Genomic DNA, 16,388 nt, shown 5'->3' with positions numbered 1-16,388 from the left:
AAACCATCCCTCGTGATAGCAGGCAAAAATGTTTCAAGAGCAGAAGTGACCTACGAGATTCAAGAGAGTGTAAAGTGAGCATGCCTTGTAGGCAGTTGGGAAATATTTGTTTGACGAATTATTATAAGGAAAATAATCTTAAAATAAAGACGTCTAAGAAATTTCTTCTGGATTCGTTCTAAAATAAGCTTGTAGGAAACTTCATAAGAACTCCAGATAATAGGTCGACATTCAAGAATACTATGCATTAACGAGTTTATTAAACAAGTTATCGAGATTTATATAAATTCTACTATTCTCTAATACGCTCACAAGACCCGAAATACCTCCAAGGTAGAATGAAAGAACTCGCGGATGTCAGTAAAACGGTCGGCCTAAAGATGAATGTCTCAAAGACAAAAGTGATGAGGAACTGTTTTTCGGACCCTGAGATAATCTGTAACTCATTCGCTGCTGACTATATAATGATTTTTTAATTAGCACCTTTAAAATGCACGTTAATTACATCGATCGGCCGCCTGGTCATTACGCGCATGTGCGTCTTCAGCGTCCATTAACGGCACCCAACTTGAGCAAGTCAGCAGCTACGTCTATCTCGGACAGCAGGTGCCCATAGACGGAAGCATGCACGATGAAATTGCTGGAATAACAAAGCTGGGATGCAGTCCTTTCTGACGTCTGAATAGTATCTTCAAGAGTGACCTACTATTATGTCTTAAGCGTAGGGTGTTCAACCAATGTGTGCTACCCGTGCTCACGTATGGTTGCGAGACGCGGACTCTCAACACGAGAGATGTCCAAAGGCTAAGAGTCGCACAGTGAGGCATGGAGAGGTGTATGTAGGGCATCACGCGATAGGACCGTAAGAGAAACGAATGGGTTAGGAAGCAGACAGGAGTACGCGATGTAATAGACGTTGCCAAACAGCTAAAATAGAGATGGGCACATGCCGTCATCCAGTGGTACCCAAGGGGCACGAAACGGCCACAGGGTTGCCCTAAAAGCCGCTGGATTGACGAACTGGTAAAGTTCGGCGGAAATACGTGGCAGTGAAATACACAGGACCGAGAGAGTTGGAAGAAGCTTGAGGAGGCCTTCATCCAGCATTGACCCCGGCTGATGATGATGATATAAATTTTAAGAAATTCCCTAATTAAATTTACCTAACTTTTCAGATAGGTACCTACTATCATTATAATTGTATTAAAGTACTTAACCAAGCTGCATAATTATTGTAAATACGTCATCAATGAAAAGTTACGAGGGATTTCATTAAATCATTATGAATTAAAAGGTCATTAATAGTATCTACCTAATTAAGAAAAGAAATCCCCGACAGTTAGCAAAAAAATAAAATAAACATAATAACTTTTAAGATTACCAAGTTTGGTATATCGCAAAGCAATTTATTACATACTTACTTAGTTAATTATAATATCTATCGATATGACAATATTTTGACAAATAATAATTGATTTATAAATTTACAATACTATTACTAAGAAACTTAATAAACACACGAAGTGTTATAATAATATAATATATCCATCATTCTGAATCTATCCACTGCTGGGTAAAGGCCTCTCCAAGTTGATTCGATTTCTCTAGATCCTGTGCGTAGCATTACCACGTACTTCCGCTGAACTTAACTATTTCATCGATCCGGCGGCCTCTCGGTCTACCTTGCGGACGTTTTGTACCTCATGGGTACCACTGGGTGACTAGATTAGTCCAGCAATTGTCCCTTCTCCAAGCCCATTTCCATTTGAGGCCTTTAGCGAACTCTATTACATCGCAAACCCTTGTCTGTAGTGTTTAAGCCGGTTTGCCCTCTTTTGTTCACTTACACGCTTCTTTACCGTTCGAATAGTTTGGCCTATATACTTCATCATAACCAATGACATTATTAATGGACAACGCACTCAATACAGTAGCTAGCAAGTAAATTCGCACATAGCGATATTTGCACATGTATAGGTAGACGTCACGCAATTTCCATTATGCGATATCACGCATCGGGAATTTATAGCAATATCAACTTTATTGTAATGGCGTTAGAACAGATTATGCCATTCGGCAGACCCGACAAAAAAGTGAGTGTCATTTTTCTTTCCAGATGCTTCGACCATATTATTAATGTCATTGATCATAACATATATCTCTTGAAAATGACCTCTGCAACGAGCCCAAACCGTCGAGGAAAAAAGGAAGAACTACACGCGGTGGAAACCCAAAAGTCTATAACGATAAAAAACAACCGTGAAAGTTTCAAATATTATATTATGCTTTGAAAAAACAGCGTGAGAAAATTGTGAATCCACACGGAATGACTAGGTAAATTAGTTGAATAACATTGTAGAATATGAGTCAAACATTAATATTGCAACATTATAATATTTAATATTCAAATATCATTATAAAATATTAATAGTTTAATTAATAATCTGACCTCAAGTGTTTCTTTTAATCTATAATCTCTAATTCTTAATACGAATGTGAGATAAAGAGAAAAGTCTATTGAAAACAAAACTCACATTGTGTAAATTAAAATGCAATTACATTACAATGTAGTGACATTGAGGTATAGCTTCCTCATCATTAGGTCTTGGCCATCTTCACGAATGATATCTTCGTTCTCTCTGTCTTTTTTTATACAATGCCCGATCCTCAGTGGCGAAGGGTGGAGGTAGGCTGTTAAGATCCGCCATAAATAATGGACAATAAACTTTGCCAGTCATACGTATTTGTTTTCAATGAAATACGACCAATACCGTCTGTAAATTTTAGTCTTAGTTCAATAAAAACAAATACGCATGACTAACAAAGTTTAATGTGCACTAATTATGGCGGATCTAAACAGCCTATCTCCACCCAGTGGCGATCATGATAAGATCATATGGGCCTCCACAGAGTGAAGTGTATTAATATATTTTTGTTTTCATGAGACATCGATGTTAGCACCTTGCTCAACACAAATTGAAAAACAATATATGTATTTGCCAGACCCAGGATTAGAACCCCTGGGATCCACGACGTTATAGGCCGACGCTTAAGCCGCTCGATAATGCCATTATCTATCTCTGTCTACCGCAAGCATTCTCTACTTCGGCGTTTCCTAAATGGAAACGGCGATTTCCTTTGACGCAAAAAACGCAATCGATTCATCAGAAAAGTTAAGAAAAGGGCATCAAAACAGTTCAAATCAGTCATACAATTTTTAAATTACTGACAAAACGGCCGACTATAATTTCCAAAAATGGGTTTATAGCCTGAAACGTAAATAATATAAAATAAAATAGAATTAACGAAAATAACTATTGATTTAAAACCATCAGATTTTTTTAATTTGAAAGAATGCTGCGGTATAAGTCAATATTATTTAGTAAGACATGAGATGCTAGCTCGATGGCAAGCTATAGAGAATATTATATTATCTATTTGGCTCCGTATGGTGTCCATATGCTCCACATACGTAGCGAATGTACGAACAAGAAGAAATATAAGTATATAACTATGATTATTATTTTTTTCATTTGAATGGTTGTTATTAATAAGTATAATATCTTACGTGGATAGGTACATTCATTTTAATTTATTGAGGAAAATTTCTCCTTGACGTAAATTTTTTGGAATATTTTCTAAGAATAAAAATCTAAATTCGTCATAAAAGATTATTTATAAAAAAAATGTCGCCGACCTTCATAGAAAAAAATACTTGGTGATATTTCGATAAGAATTTCGAAATATTGAAAAAAAACTATCAATTCAAAGAAGAAGGTGCTTTTTATTATAGGATTAATTATATTATTACCTATTTATATTATTAAAATAGTCTGTCACACAATAAAAATTCAATAAATAAAGTTATTTGCCAATTCGTGAGTGAATTTTCGGTACAGTTCGGTTATGCGGAATACAGCGGAAAACACATTATGAAAATACCCGATATACTGGATTATTTGTTAGGTTAACCTAACCTAACCCAACCCAACCTAACCTAACCTAACCCATACTAACAAATAATCCAGCAGCGCTCGAAATGGAAAAGTTTACGAACTGGATAGTTTTCTGTTGATATTTTATATATATTTCATAAAAATGAGTGTGTGAGATTTTCTATTTTGTGGCCTATCTGGCTCAGACGGTCAAATTATATTATCCACGAGACGGAGCCATAATTTTACCGATTTCACGAACAGGAACGGCGCTCCGGTGCGATCTGGTCCATTTCGAGCCCTGTAATCCAGTATATCGGGTATTTTCAAAATGTGTTTTCCGCTGTATTCCTCATAACCGAACAGTACCGAATTTTCTTATAATATCATAAGATATAATTATTTGATAACATTCGACTGTAGAAAAAAAGGACGTAACCATCCGTTTTTTCAAAATAGGTTTTATCGGAAAATAACGTTGTACACTGCAAATAACTGCAATTTATTATCTAAATTTAGCTGTCAAATTAAAAAAAAAAAGAAGGAAGTAAAGTGGTTTTCCTTAATTAACTCAATACTTATTATCGGATTAGGACTATAAAAACCAAATTGTTAATTAATAGTGTTCGTTGTCAGTGTGTGTTTGCCTTTTGTTGAGTGTACACAGTGCCTGAAGATGCCGAAAGGCGAAACCCTTGTCGCAAAAAAACGATTTCAATAGATAATTAACTATTTATTTTATTCAACGAATAATTCACAAGATTTAAGAATGTATCATTCAGATTATTGAACATATATAATTTTGATATTATCTATATTTATTTTCTCAGAAAGTGTTTTTCAAAATTATGTAGATTCCAATAGAATAGTACAAAACTTAAATCCATTAGAATTTAAATTTAAATTTCATCAAGCACCTTCGGTCCATAGTATTAATAGTATACCTAATAATTAATGATTAGTTAATGTGGACGATATTTTATAAATTCTAAAGATATAGTCTATTTCTATAAGCGTTCTTACTTTCTGGATTTTTTTATAAGTATTCCACGAAGACCTTCCCTAGACCTAGGTTGTGAATGGCGTGTAATCGAGCAGTATTTCCCAATCTTTTTGGGTCATAGCACACCATACAAATTTTGCAGCACACCTAATTATACCTATCAATCTCGCATATTGCACAAGAAATAAATAATTACATAAATACAATAATTATTTGTGTATTAAATATTCGAAACAACATGACGTAACACCCTATTATATTAAGTATATAATAAATCTCATATACTTACCACAGCTGTTGTGCTGAGATTATGTGACGGTCGATGCTTGAAAGAGCTGTTCGTGATTTTTGTTTGTTTGTGAGTTTGTTTGCCATTTGCCTTGCGTTAACAATAAATATGGAAATTAATGATAAAAAATATATTTTTAATGTCATCACACCAAATGTAATGAATCGTTTTAAATTTTACTGTAGACAAAAAAAATCTTATCAGTTTAGAGGACGCCAGCGGCATTTTTTTTTGTTTTAAATAGCTGATATACTGGATAATTTGTTAGGTTAGGTTTTCATTCGTGAATTCATGAATTTTGCCAAAATCGGTTATAAAAATTAGCGCGGTTTCCGCCTGTCTTCCTGTAAACCGACTTGTACTAAATATTCTCTGGGCTATGCAGGTCATACAGTGTTTAGGGGAGACAAATACAGTATTTAGTGAATTTTTAGAGTAGGTTTTGTATAAAGGATTTCTTTCGTCTGCAGCTCTAGTCATGGCCCCACAAGGGGGGGGGGGGTGATAGGGCTCTAGCCTGGGGGCCCTGGCTTAAGGGGGGCCCGGCCTGGCAAATTGGCCAGCCAACTGAGATAAACACACATCACAAAAATGCACTAATAGTAAAAAAGTTATTACGCATTATTATTATTAAATAAATAAATGCGATATTTAAATAAATTAAATAACGCATATTATTAAATAAATTATGGCGCTATTACACTTAAAACAAAATTAAAATCATATGGTTGGACGATGCAATTTTTGATTATTGTTTGTCAATATTCGATAAATCCATAATTCAAGTGGATGTATTAGATATACAAAAGAAATCGGTAAAAAATACCCTAATTTTTACCTCGAACACTATTTGGAATACATAACTGTAGATAGTCATACTCCTTTTAAGTTTAACGATAGATAGGGGGGCCAGCCAAAGATTCTAGCCAGGGGACCCGCTTCAGGATGTGGGGGCCATGGCTCATTTTTATAAAAATCGATGTTTTTTAAAATAAATATAAAAATATTAAAACTATGAATTAGTCCTCTACGTCATAACAACTAACATAACTTAATAAACTACATTTTATTAATAAATATGGCCATAAAATATATGTAATATTAACGTAACTGTGGACATAAATATGTAACAAATTCAGATTTTTTCAGTATTCAATTCAGAAGTTTATCTTTGACTTAAAAAAATCACCCTTAAAATAAGAAAGATTAATACAATAAAGTATTATTTGGTAAATAGGAATTCACGGACCAAAATGGATTCATTTGTGTAACGGCGGAATTTTATCTAGGGGTTTCACTGTGCGGCTTACTACACAACCGGTTGAGAAGCTCTGTCATAGAGTGTGCAGGATTATTAATTTGATTCAAATTATTAATTAATGCAATACAATATACATAAATTAATAAGGTAAACCAAATGTTAAATAAAAATATTTCCATAATTTTAACACTTCATAAATAGAAAAACATTAAATTCAATATTATTATTCGAGTATGTTAATAAGTAAATTTATAATAAAATAATGCTCTTAAAAACGTATTATTTCTATAATAAATGTATCATTCTCATACATAAATGTATGAATAGATTGAGGAAGTAAGGCTTTAATATTGTAACCATAGTAAAATTAGATTTGTTATAAATAAAAAGGTTTTCAAGCTATATTTTTCTTTTATAGAAATCGATATTTTTTTAAAAATAAGTATAAAAAAATATTAAAAGTATGAATTAGTCAAAAATCACTAACACCATACATACGAGAATAGATAATAAACATTTTTTTATAATACACACAACCACGAAATAATCAACGTTTCCAATTTTTCCTACAAGTGATTTTCTTACCAGATCTAGAATTTTTATTATATTGTTCGCAAAATTCCCATTTGGCGTATGGGGTTAAATCTAGCGTCTTTTTGACACCACAAACACTGTAAAACGTATTTAGTGTCTATAGTCTAAGGCAGGGTTGGCGAACCTTTTTATGTACGCGTGCCAAAATTTCCCAAATACTTAGACTATAGATACATCTAGACGCCACCCATTGCATTGCTAAATGAAGCTGCGTGCCGTGCGTTTGGTTTGCGGGCAAGCGAACGCATTCGTACACAAATGTTTGAGACCATAGACCATTTCGCTAGTGCTCGCCCAAAGTGCTCGCACTAGACGCTCAGAATTAAAATATGATTTTCTATTTTTTTACGTTAAATAGTATTTTTAAGGGGTCAAAATGCAACCATTAGGTAAAAATATCCATAATTTAAGTTATTTTAGAGAAACACTAGGTCACTGATATTAAAATATATAATAATATACAAATAAATTATCACGGACATGTATCAACTTACCTATGAAACGTAATACCATCTTCTTGCTTATCAGTACGGCAGCCACATTTTAATACAACACACAAAACTATCTTTTCTACTTAATAAACTAAACATATTTACCACTGACTTTATGTTTAACACAAATAATATCAATTTTATCAATACGCCCTCGCAGGTTATCGACACTTAGCTATGCAACAAACTAAGATTTGGCGGCGACACCACAGCAAATCATCTCACACATCTGTAAACCTTTTATCTTACTCTAGCGCGTGTCGTAGAGATTATAAGGGTGCCGAATACTTTCTCACTCGCACTTATGCATCGTTTTTGTTCAGGCCTTGCCCAAATATTATTTTTCAACTGTCTGACGTGCCGAACAGTTTTCATGAAAAAAATAGTTAAAAAAATTTCTATTAAAACATGATGATGATCTAGCTAGATACCACTCACAGAACATAGCACATGTATAGCTTTATCACTTTTTTCTATTACGCCATACATTTCGGTGCACTTATTTTGAAACTGTCTGCCAGAATTACTACTACTAGCTTCACCAAGTTTTTGTTTCTTATTTGGTGCAGCCATTTTTTGTGGTTAGAAATGATTTTTTTTGTTAATGTATCAATTAGTTTGGTTCTTATTGCACAAATTGACACAAGAATTGCTCCGATCAGATGGGGCATTCTCTCGCTACAGTGGTCTTACTAAAGCATCGTAAATAATTAGTGGTTCGCGTCGTGGCATCCTCCCCCGCCTGATGAAGCTGTGTGATAATATTATCTGTGACACATAGTCTAAGGACCGACCTATGCAATTATATATTTATATTAAACATAATGCTTATTCTTGAAAAGTATTTGCCTGGTATTTTTTATACAATGCGATCTGTCATTTATTATTATTATAGGTATTTTCTTTCTCTTCATACACGTGCCATAGGTTCGCCACCCCTGGTCTAAGGTATTAAGCATCATAAAACTAGAATATAATACCATATTGGCTTGAAAGTCAACATGCTGATCGTTTGTACCTTATAAATTTTATAAATAAAATAAATGCTACATTCAAAATTATGACTGAACTTCTACTAGTTTTCTGAAATATTAGTTACTAGACACTTTTTGAATTTTGAGAAAATCTTGCATTATTTTCTACCATTTAGCTTATTTCTTTTACCCTGACATATTATTGTGATGACAGTTGGTAGCATTGGATGGGTTCCTTTAACGAATTTAAAACATTTTTACAACGTTTTTTACAACGTTTTTATTAGGTAATATTCTTATTTGTCCGGTACAAATCTTGCAACCGATTTTTAACTAACTTCCCGACTAGCTAGACATTTGAAACTTTTAGAATATATCAGAACACGATGCCAATGCATTTTTTAATACTTTTAGCCATCTTTAAGTAGAATTGGATTCATGTTCAGTTAATTCTGTTTTGTATGAAAAGTTATTTCGAAACCATTATTGGTTGCTAAGCGGATGGCCCTAGCAACTAAATTGTTACTATGGAAGTCAATATGAATGTCAAAATGACATTTCAGTATTTCTATCAAGTACAAATTTTTTTGATCGTTTAAGCTAGTCAAGTCAAGGTTATATGATTCAACAGACAATTTAAAAACGTTATATATAAAAAGTTCTTTTTATCTTGAAATTATTTTTACCCTGACATATTATTGTGATGACAGTTGGCAGCACTGGATGGGATCCTTTAACGAATTTAAAACATCTTTTAAATGCATGTTTATCTTTGACTTTTTTAATGTTAATAGAGAAGTATTTAAAATACTTTAAAATGTTAGTAATAAAAAAAAATCTGGAATTGCAGGAGTCATATTTTTTCACTACGTGCCTCTGGTACCTAGGCAGATAATTCACCTCAAGGTGGACGCTGTTTTATAAGATAGTGTCTAGTTCCAAGTACATAATATGTTATGTTAAACATATAATTTGAAAAATATGTATGTTACATGATAATAATTGTACTTTTTCTCTTTTATTTTCAGGTTTATAAAAAAAAACAAACCGTCGATCAAAATAGAGTGTGCACTATTTTTTTTATTGACATAACATAAACAAGTATAGGTAATTATGGTGAAGTTATTGGTGGTTCCGTGTTTCTTGCTACTCGCTACATGGGTAGCGTGTCAATCTCAGGACGGTGGACAGTTCTATGACTCCCGTTATGATTACGTCGATATAGACTCAATATTGGACAACAAACGACTCGTCAGAAACTACGTGGATTGCCTGCTGAATCAGAAACCATGCTCACCAGATGGCAAAGCACTGAAACGTGAGTATTCTTCATTTATAATATGTCCAACAACTGTATGTAGTTCGTGCGAGGAGTTATTGGGCTTAAGTCTAATCATTATATAGCTGTAGCCATGTCCCCCACATCTTGAAGCGAGTCCCCAGGCCAGGATGTTTGGCCAAGGTTAAGTGCGGTGAACAAAGCTGCGATGGAGTGCTTTCGGACGTCTGAATAGTATCAGATTTAGCGTAGGGTATTCAACCAATGTGTTGCCCGTGCTCACGTATGGTTGCGAGACGTGGACCCTCAACACGAGAGATGTCCAAAGGCTAAGAGTCGCACAGCGAGGCATGGGGAGGTGTATGTTGGGCATCACGCGAAAGGACCGTAAGAGAAACGGATGGGTTAGGAAGCAGACAGGAGTACGCGATGTAATAGACGTTGCCAAACAGCTGAAATGGAGATGGGCGGAGCATATTGCTCGAAAGGACGGCCGCTGGACAAATGCCGTCCTCTAATGGTACCCAAGGGGCACGAAACGGCCACAGGGTCGCCCTAAAAGCCGCTGGATTGACGAACTGATAAAGTTCGGTGGAAATATGTGGCAGCAAACGACACAGGACCGAGAGAGATTTGAAAGAAGCTTGGGGAGGCCTTCATCCAGCAGTGGATTGACCTCGGCTGATGATGAAGTGCGTTTCCAAAATGGTATTCCGTGGTAGAATTAAGGGTATTAGGTACATACGTGTATTTTTAACGACTTTTATATTTTTAAATAAATTCATTTGAATTATTGAGTCGGTAGTAAGCATAATATTATAGAGCAATGATCCGCGAAAAATTTGTGGTAACCAAGTAACATGTGAACCTTCGCCATATTGGATAAATATCACTTTTATTAGATTAGATAGGAAACACCACACCAAAAATAATTATAAAATAAAATTCTCGGCCTGAATTATCATTTCATTATAATATTAATCAAATCACATCAAATTGCATCACATAGCTACATATTTTTTATGTTACTATTCTTCAAGCGAAATAGCGAGTTTTTTTTTGTACTGTTAGCGTAAATTTTTCGTATGTGTTTATCTCATTTAATTGGTTGATCCATCACGCCGGGCCCCTCCTAGACCCGGGCCCTCAGGCTAAAGCCCTGTCAGCCCCCAGTGGGAGCAATGGCTGTAGCAATCATACCGATCAGTATTTACAAGGATGGCACACTTTAATAATAAAATTATGACATGTATGTTTTGTTGTCAAAACAAAAGAATGTAGCGGAAACGATCGTCAGCATTTCCTCAATCATAATCTAAATCAAAAGGGTTTTTTATGATTTGTTAATTGTGACAATGTCTCTTATAATGTATAAACTGCATATGTATAAATAGCAAGGACATTTGCCCATAGACTAGGATCGTTGGCGGGCCCACCTATCACTAAGTTTAAAGGCTCTACAGTAGCGTTTTTCAAATGGTGTTTTCGCTATTAAGAGTATTCATTGTATTTTAGCGGTTTTTTGTGTTTATGATTATGATATTATCCACTTGAATTATGGAATTTTTAAATATCGACACAATCGCACAATCGCTTCTATTGAAGTAAAATAGGGCCGCAAGCGACTTTTTTTTACAATTAGTACAAAATTTGTGATATGTGTTTATCTCACTTATCTGGTCCCGTCACGCCGGGTCCGCCAGACCTCGAGCCCCTTGGCTAGAGCCCTGTCAGCCTCTCCCTTGTGGGGGCCATGGAAAGGACAATCCATAAATCCTCACTCCACTCGAGTCCATCACTCGGATCACTACTCACATCGAGTCCGGTCACTCGATACAGTCAACCGTCATTCCACTCGAGTCCAGTCTCTCTGTTATAATAACATCTTGGTACATCACCAGTCAGTTCAATAATATAGCCAATCTCATCAGTACATCCGAACCCGCGATTATAACATCACTCGTTATCTTTATTATTGTATTTATTTATTATTTTTATTTTTTATTTACCTATTCAATTTTATATTAAAACAATCTATATTTTTATATGAAATATAACAGGACAAAGATTAAAAATAGAACCTTTAATATTGAAATTGTCGTATCTCTATAATTAGGTTGTATAGATTTTTTTAATAACACAGGTTTTCAATACGCCGTAAACAAATCAAATTATATGATATCTGCATTCCGTATCGCTGGAAAGCCTCGATTAAACGGGACTCAACTCGGTGTTGCCGGCAAGCCAGGTATATCTCGTCTTAATCAATCGAATATGTTCAAAATGTTTGGGTGACAAGGTCAGGTACAACGAAATAATGAGTTTAATAGTTCTGTGAAGTTGTGCATGATTATAAAAATCAGCAGATAAATTGAGGTTTTTACGCTGAATGACCAACATGCAATGATTATAATTATTATATATCATATATCCGTTTATAAACTTAAGTTTTCTAAGTATTTAATTAATAAATATATACGACAAATATGAATGTTTTATTTTTCCCCTAGCTGTTCTGTTTTTTCCGGTGACCAAATGAAATATGCAATCGAAAATCTTCATTTACTGCGAACAGTTTACCACATTTTAATAACTAGCACTATTTTCGGAACTCGCCGTGTAATGGCACGGCCTGACTATACACTGCGTTGTCTTTCTGTTATAGGTGTATTACAGACAGTGGCGAAGGGTGGAGGTAGGCTGTTAAGATCCGACATAAATAGTCCACAATAAACTTTGTCAGTCATACGTATTTGTTTTCATTGAACTAAGTCTACCAATTTATAGACGGTGTTGGTTAGTTTTAAAAAAATTCAATTAAACACTTCGAAAACCAACCCTTAATAGATAATAGCAAAAAAACAATCGTCTATTATTATTTAGGATATTTTATAGATAGAATAATATGTTTTATCTACTATGATTTGGTTTAGGCAGGGTTTGATGAATTTAAAAAAAATACTAACAACATTTTTGTAATATGTATTCTTAATTAACCGAAAACAAATAAGTATGAATGAAAAAGTGAGCACTATGTATTTATGGGTTGGTTTAGGTAAGGTTTACATGTAGTTTTAGTTCAATAAAAAAAAATACGAACAACTGACAAAGTAATGTGAATTATTCATGTCGGATTTTATTTTTTCAATTTATTTATTTATTTTACATATTGTGGACATTACAAATTATAAGTTTAAGACGTTCACAACATGACATTTAGAAACAAAGAAATATTATTAAAACAGTTTTATGTACAGTATAAATGTGTAAATACAAAAAATATTAAGTATATAGGTACAAGGAAGTACGCCGGATGAGTTAAGCAGACCCTATTTTAAGAATTTTAAAAACAACGTCCACCTAAATTCACCATCACGTAAGTGGAATATATCAATATCCGAAGCGATTTCATTAAACATGGTTATTGCCCTCCCAATTGGCATTACTAATGGCAGGTTAGTTCTGCACCGTGGGAGAACAAACAACGGATGCCCTCGATTCCTAAGGTAATTATCAGAGACACACAAGCCAACACCACCAAGAATGGCAGAGTTCACATTTACGCCGCGTATAAGTCTGAAAAAATATGTAGCTAAATAAAGATCCCTTTTAAATTCAAGCTACAGTATGTAAGCATTCCTAAGAGAAAATCAGTCGGATAGAGCCACGGATAATATCCATACAGCCGAAAGTAAAGGAGTCTTAAAAATTTCTTTTGGACTCTCTCCACCATAAGGCCGCACTTCAACTGATGCGGGGCCCAAACGACAGAACCACTCTCAAGTCTGCTTCTAACTAAGGAGTTATAGAGAATTTTTAGTACCGTTACATCCGAAAAGACCCGGGAAGTACGCAAGACAAAGCCCAACATCTTTAGCGCCTTTTTACAAATGGTATCTATATGACCACTAAACGTCAGTTTACCGTCAAACGTAATTCCAAGATCTCTTACAGATGATATTCGCGAGAGAACTCTGCCATGCATCGAGTACTGGAATAACAATACTCGTGAGGCTTTAGTAAACGATAAAACATTGCATTTATCAATATTGAAGTCCAGTTTGTTACGCCTGCCCCAATCTAATATAATATTATCTATATCGAGTTGGATGGATCATAACAGCCTACCTCCACGCTTCGCCACTGGTGTATTATGACATAACTTTAATACTAATTATTACTATGTGTATTTGTATTTTACAACGTTTTTATTAGGTCGTATTCTTATTTGTCCGGTGGTTGTTTATCCGGTACAAATCTTGCAATCAATTTTTAATTAACTTCCCGACTAGCTAGACATTTGAAACTTTTTGAATATATCAGAACACGATGCCAATGCATTTTTTTTGAATACTTTTAGCCATCTTTAAGTAGAATTGAATTCATTTTCAGTTAATGCTGTTTTGTATGATAAGTTATTTCGGAAGAAATCCGTAATCCAATCCACTATTATTGGTTGCTAGGAAATTATTATATATATTTGCGTTACTATGGAAATCAATATGAGTGTCAAAATGACATTTCAGTATTATTTCTATCAAATACAATTTTTTTTGATCGTTTAAGCTAGTCAAGTCAAGTTTATATGATTCAACAGAAAATTTAAAAACGTTGTAGGTATATAAAAAGTTCTTTTTATCATGTAATTTTTATTTGTTCTAATCTCGATTATAATCGTTTACCTTCGTTCAAAATACCACAACATCGTTGGTAGAAATTGTGAATTACATTTTATTGGTTTATGAAAGTGATAAAAATGTTTTGCCCATTCTATTAAATACTCGTGCATCGCCAATACTTAATAATAACGGTAATGTATTTTTCTCCACGAGCGTATTTACAAAATACTCCACAGGCAAAGTCGATAAGTGAGTGAATGAGCTTTCTCTTCGCGAGTGTTTTGACATGCTTGCGATATCATTTCGGCGATAGGTCATTTGCCGCTGGCCGGTGCAATAATTCGTTTTCAGCGAATTGAGAAACCAACGAGGCTAGTAATACTAATTCGAATTTCAGCGCACAATTCATAAAATTGCTACAATAGTCAGAGGCAGCTCAACCTCAGGGGTTTGTAGGGACCATCTCCACATCGTTATCATTTCAAAAATATTCGATATTTTACCTACCTAATTACATGATTAAATGAACTATTTAATTTATTTTATCCATCTACATCAGTGGTCTCCAAACTCAATAAATATGTGAGCTACTTTCAGAAATTGCAAATTGTCTGGTGAGCCACTTATACATATTCCTTCATTATATTTTTTTTCATCTAGCTAGGGCTAGGCCCTATGAGCCTCCCTTTGTGAGGGCCATGATATAGGGGTGAGGCCATGTGGTATTATATGCATTGCTGATTGTCTTTCCCACCTAAGCGACGAAACAAATGAGCGAGAGAGGGATAAAGTGTATGCCGCAGTTCCCATCAGTCCAATAATAAAGTTTGAGAGGCAAATTATAAATATGATAAAATATCCTACGCGGGCTACCGAAAATGCCGCCGCGAGCTACTGGTAGCTCGCGAGCGACCGTTTGGTGATCACTGATCTATACTATAGAGATATTTATTATTATACAAATAAATAAAGCAATGATTGTAGATTATGTAATAACATAACGATTGTTACGAGGAATTAAAATAATTAATACTTTGGACGCGGAAGACGCACACGGTGCGTAATGACCAGGCGGCCAATCGATGTAATTAACGTGCATTTTAAAGGGGGCAATTAAAATCTCATTATCTATTCAGCAGCGAAAGCGTTAATTAAATTAAATCCTCCCTATTTTACGGTGAAACCTATCTACAAATTAAGAAAGCTATGGCGTCTATTTTTCGCTGATTGGGGTCACTCAGGTCCATCCCGTCGCCGCAATACAAATCTTGTATAAGGTAAGCAATGGACAATCGAAACAATAGTATCATACCTACTTAAAAAAATAACAGCTCTTGTAGTTCAAAGCGTAAAACACTGGAGTCTCATCCGAGGTCTTAGGGTTTGATCCCGGCGACGTCACAATTTATTTATGTGATTTTTTCAATGGTGGACGTTCCTGTGATTTCACTGCTATTATTAACACTACTATAATTTATCCTCATGGACTATGAAAAAGGAAAACTCTCACACAGTTATGAAATTACGCTAAGGATTCCTGTCATCCGGATGGTATCCCAAAATTGCCGTTTCCCCAAATGAAAATATGACATAAGTCAAAGAAAAGTTGAAACAATTGTTATGGGAATTGTCATCAATATATAAGTAAAAAAAAAATGACATATTTACCTACTAAATAATATAAAATTATGAATTATAATGTAAAGCGCATTAAATCGATATATATATATATTGATAGAACACGGAATCACGAATATGTTTAATGGTATGGAAGAAAATTGCACCGCAGGCGATTTTTCATCGTAAAGTTAATTTTATGTAATTAAATAATATATAATTAAACGTGTTTGTTTTCCTAGTTTTGCCGCTCCTTTAATCCTGCTGAACTGATGTTTTGCACCCCTAACACCCCCGCTTGACGCGCCCCCGTATGAATTATACAG

General features: G+C 34.5%; 1 protein-coding gene across 1 annotated transcript in view; it reads left to right on the top strand.

The window, feature by feature from the left end:
* Positions 1 to 16,388, top strand: part of LOC147074333 (uncharacterized) — a 129,483-nt gene that overhangs the window by 27,966 nt on the left and 85,129 nt on the right. The window contains exon 2 of the mRNA XM_085943637.1: positions 9,576 to 9,865. Within this exon, the coding sequence (XP_085799763.1) occupies positions 9,661 to 9,865 (205 nt within the window). The 5' untranslated portion in view covers positions 9,576 to 9,660. The remainder of the gene's footprint in view (positions 1 to 9,575; positions 9,866 to 16,388) is intronic.

The sequence above is a fragment of the Rhyacophila brunnea genome, unplaced genomic scaffold (assembly GCF_057557595.1).
Source record: "Rhyacophila brunnea isolate RB1 unplaced genomic scaffold, BYU_Rbru_1.0 scaffold_16, whole genome shotgun sequence".
Taxonomy (NCBI): Eukaryota; Metazoa; Arthropoda; class Insecta; order Trichoptera; family Rhyacophilidae; genus Rhyacophila; species Rhyacophila brunnea.
This window is presented reverse-complemented; position numbering and strand designations above follow the sequence as displayed.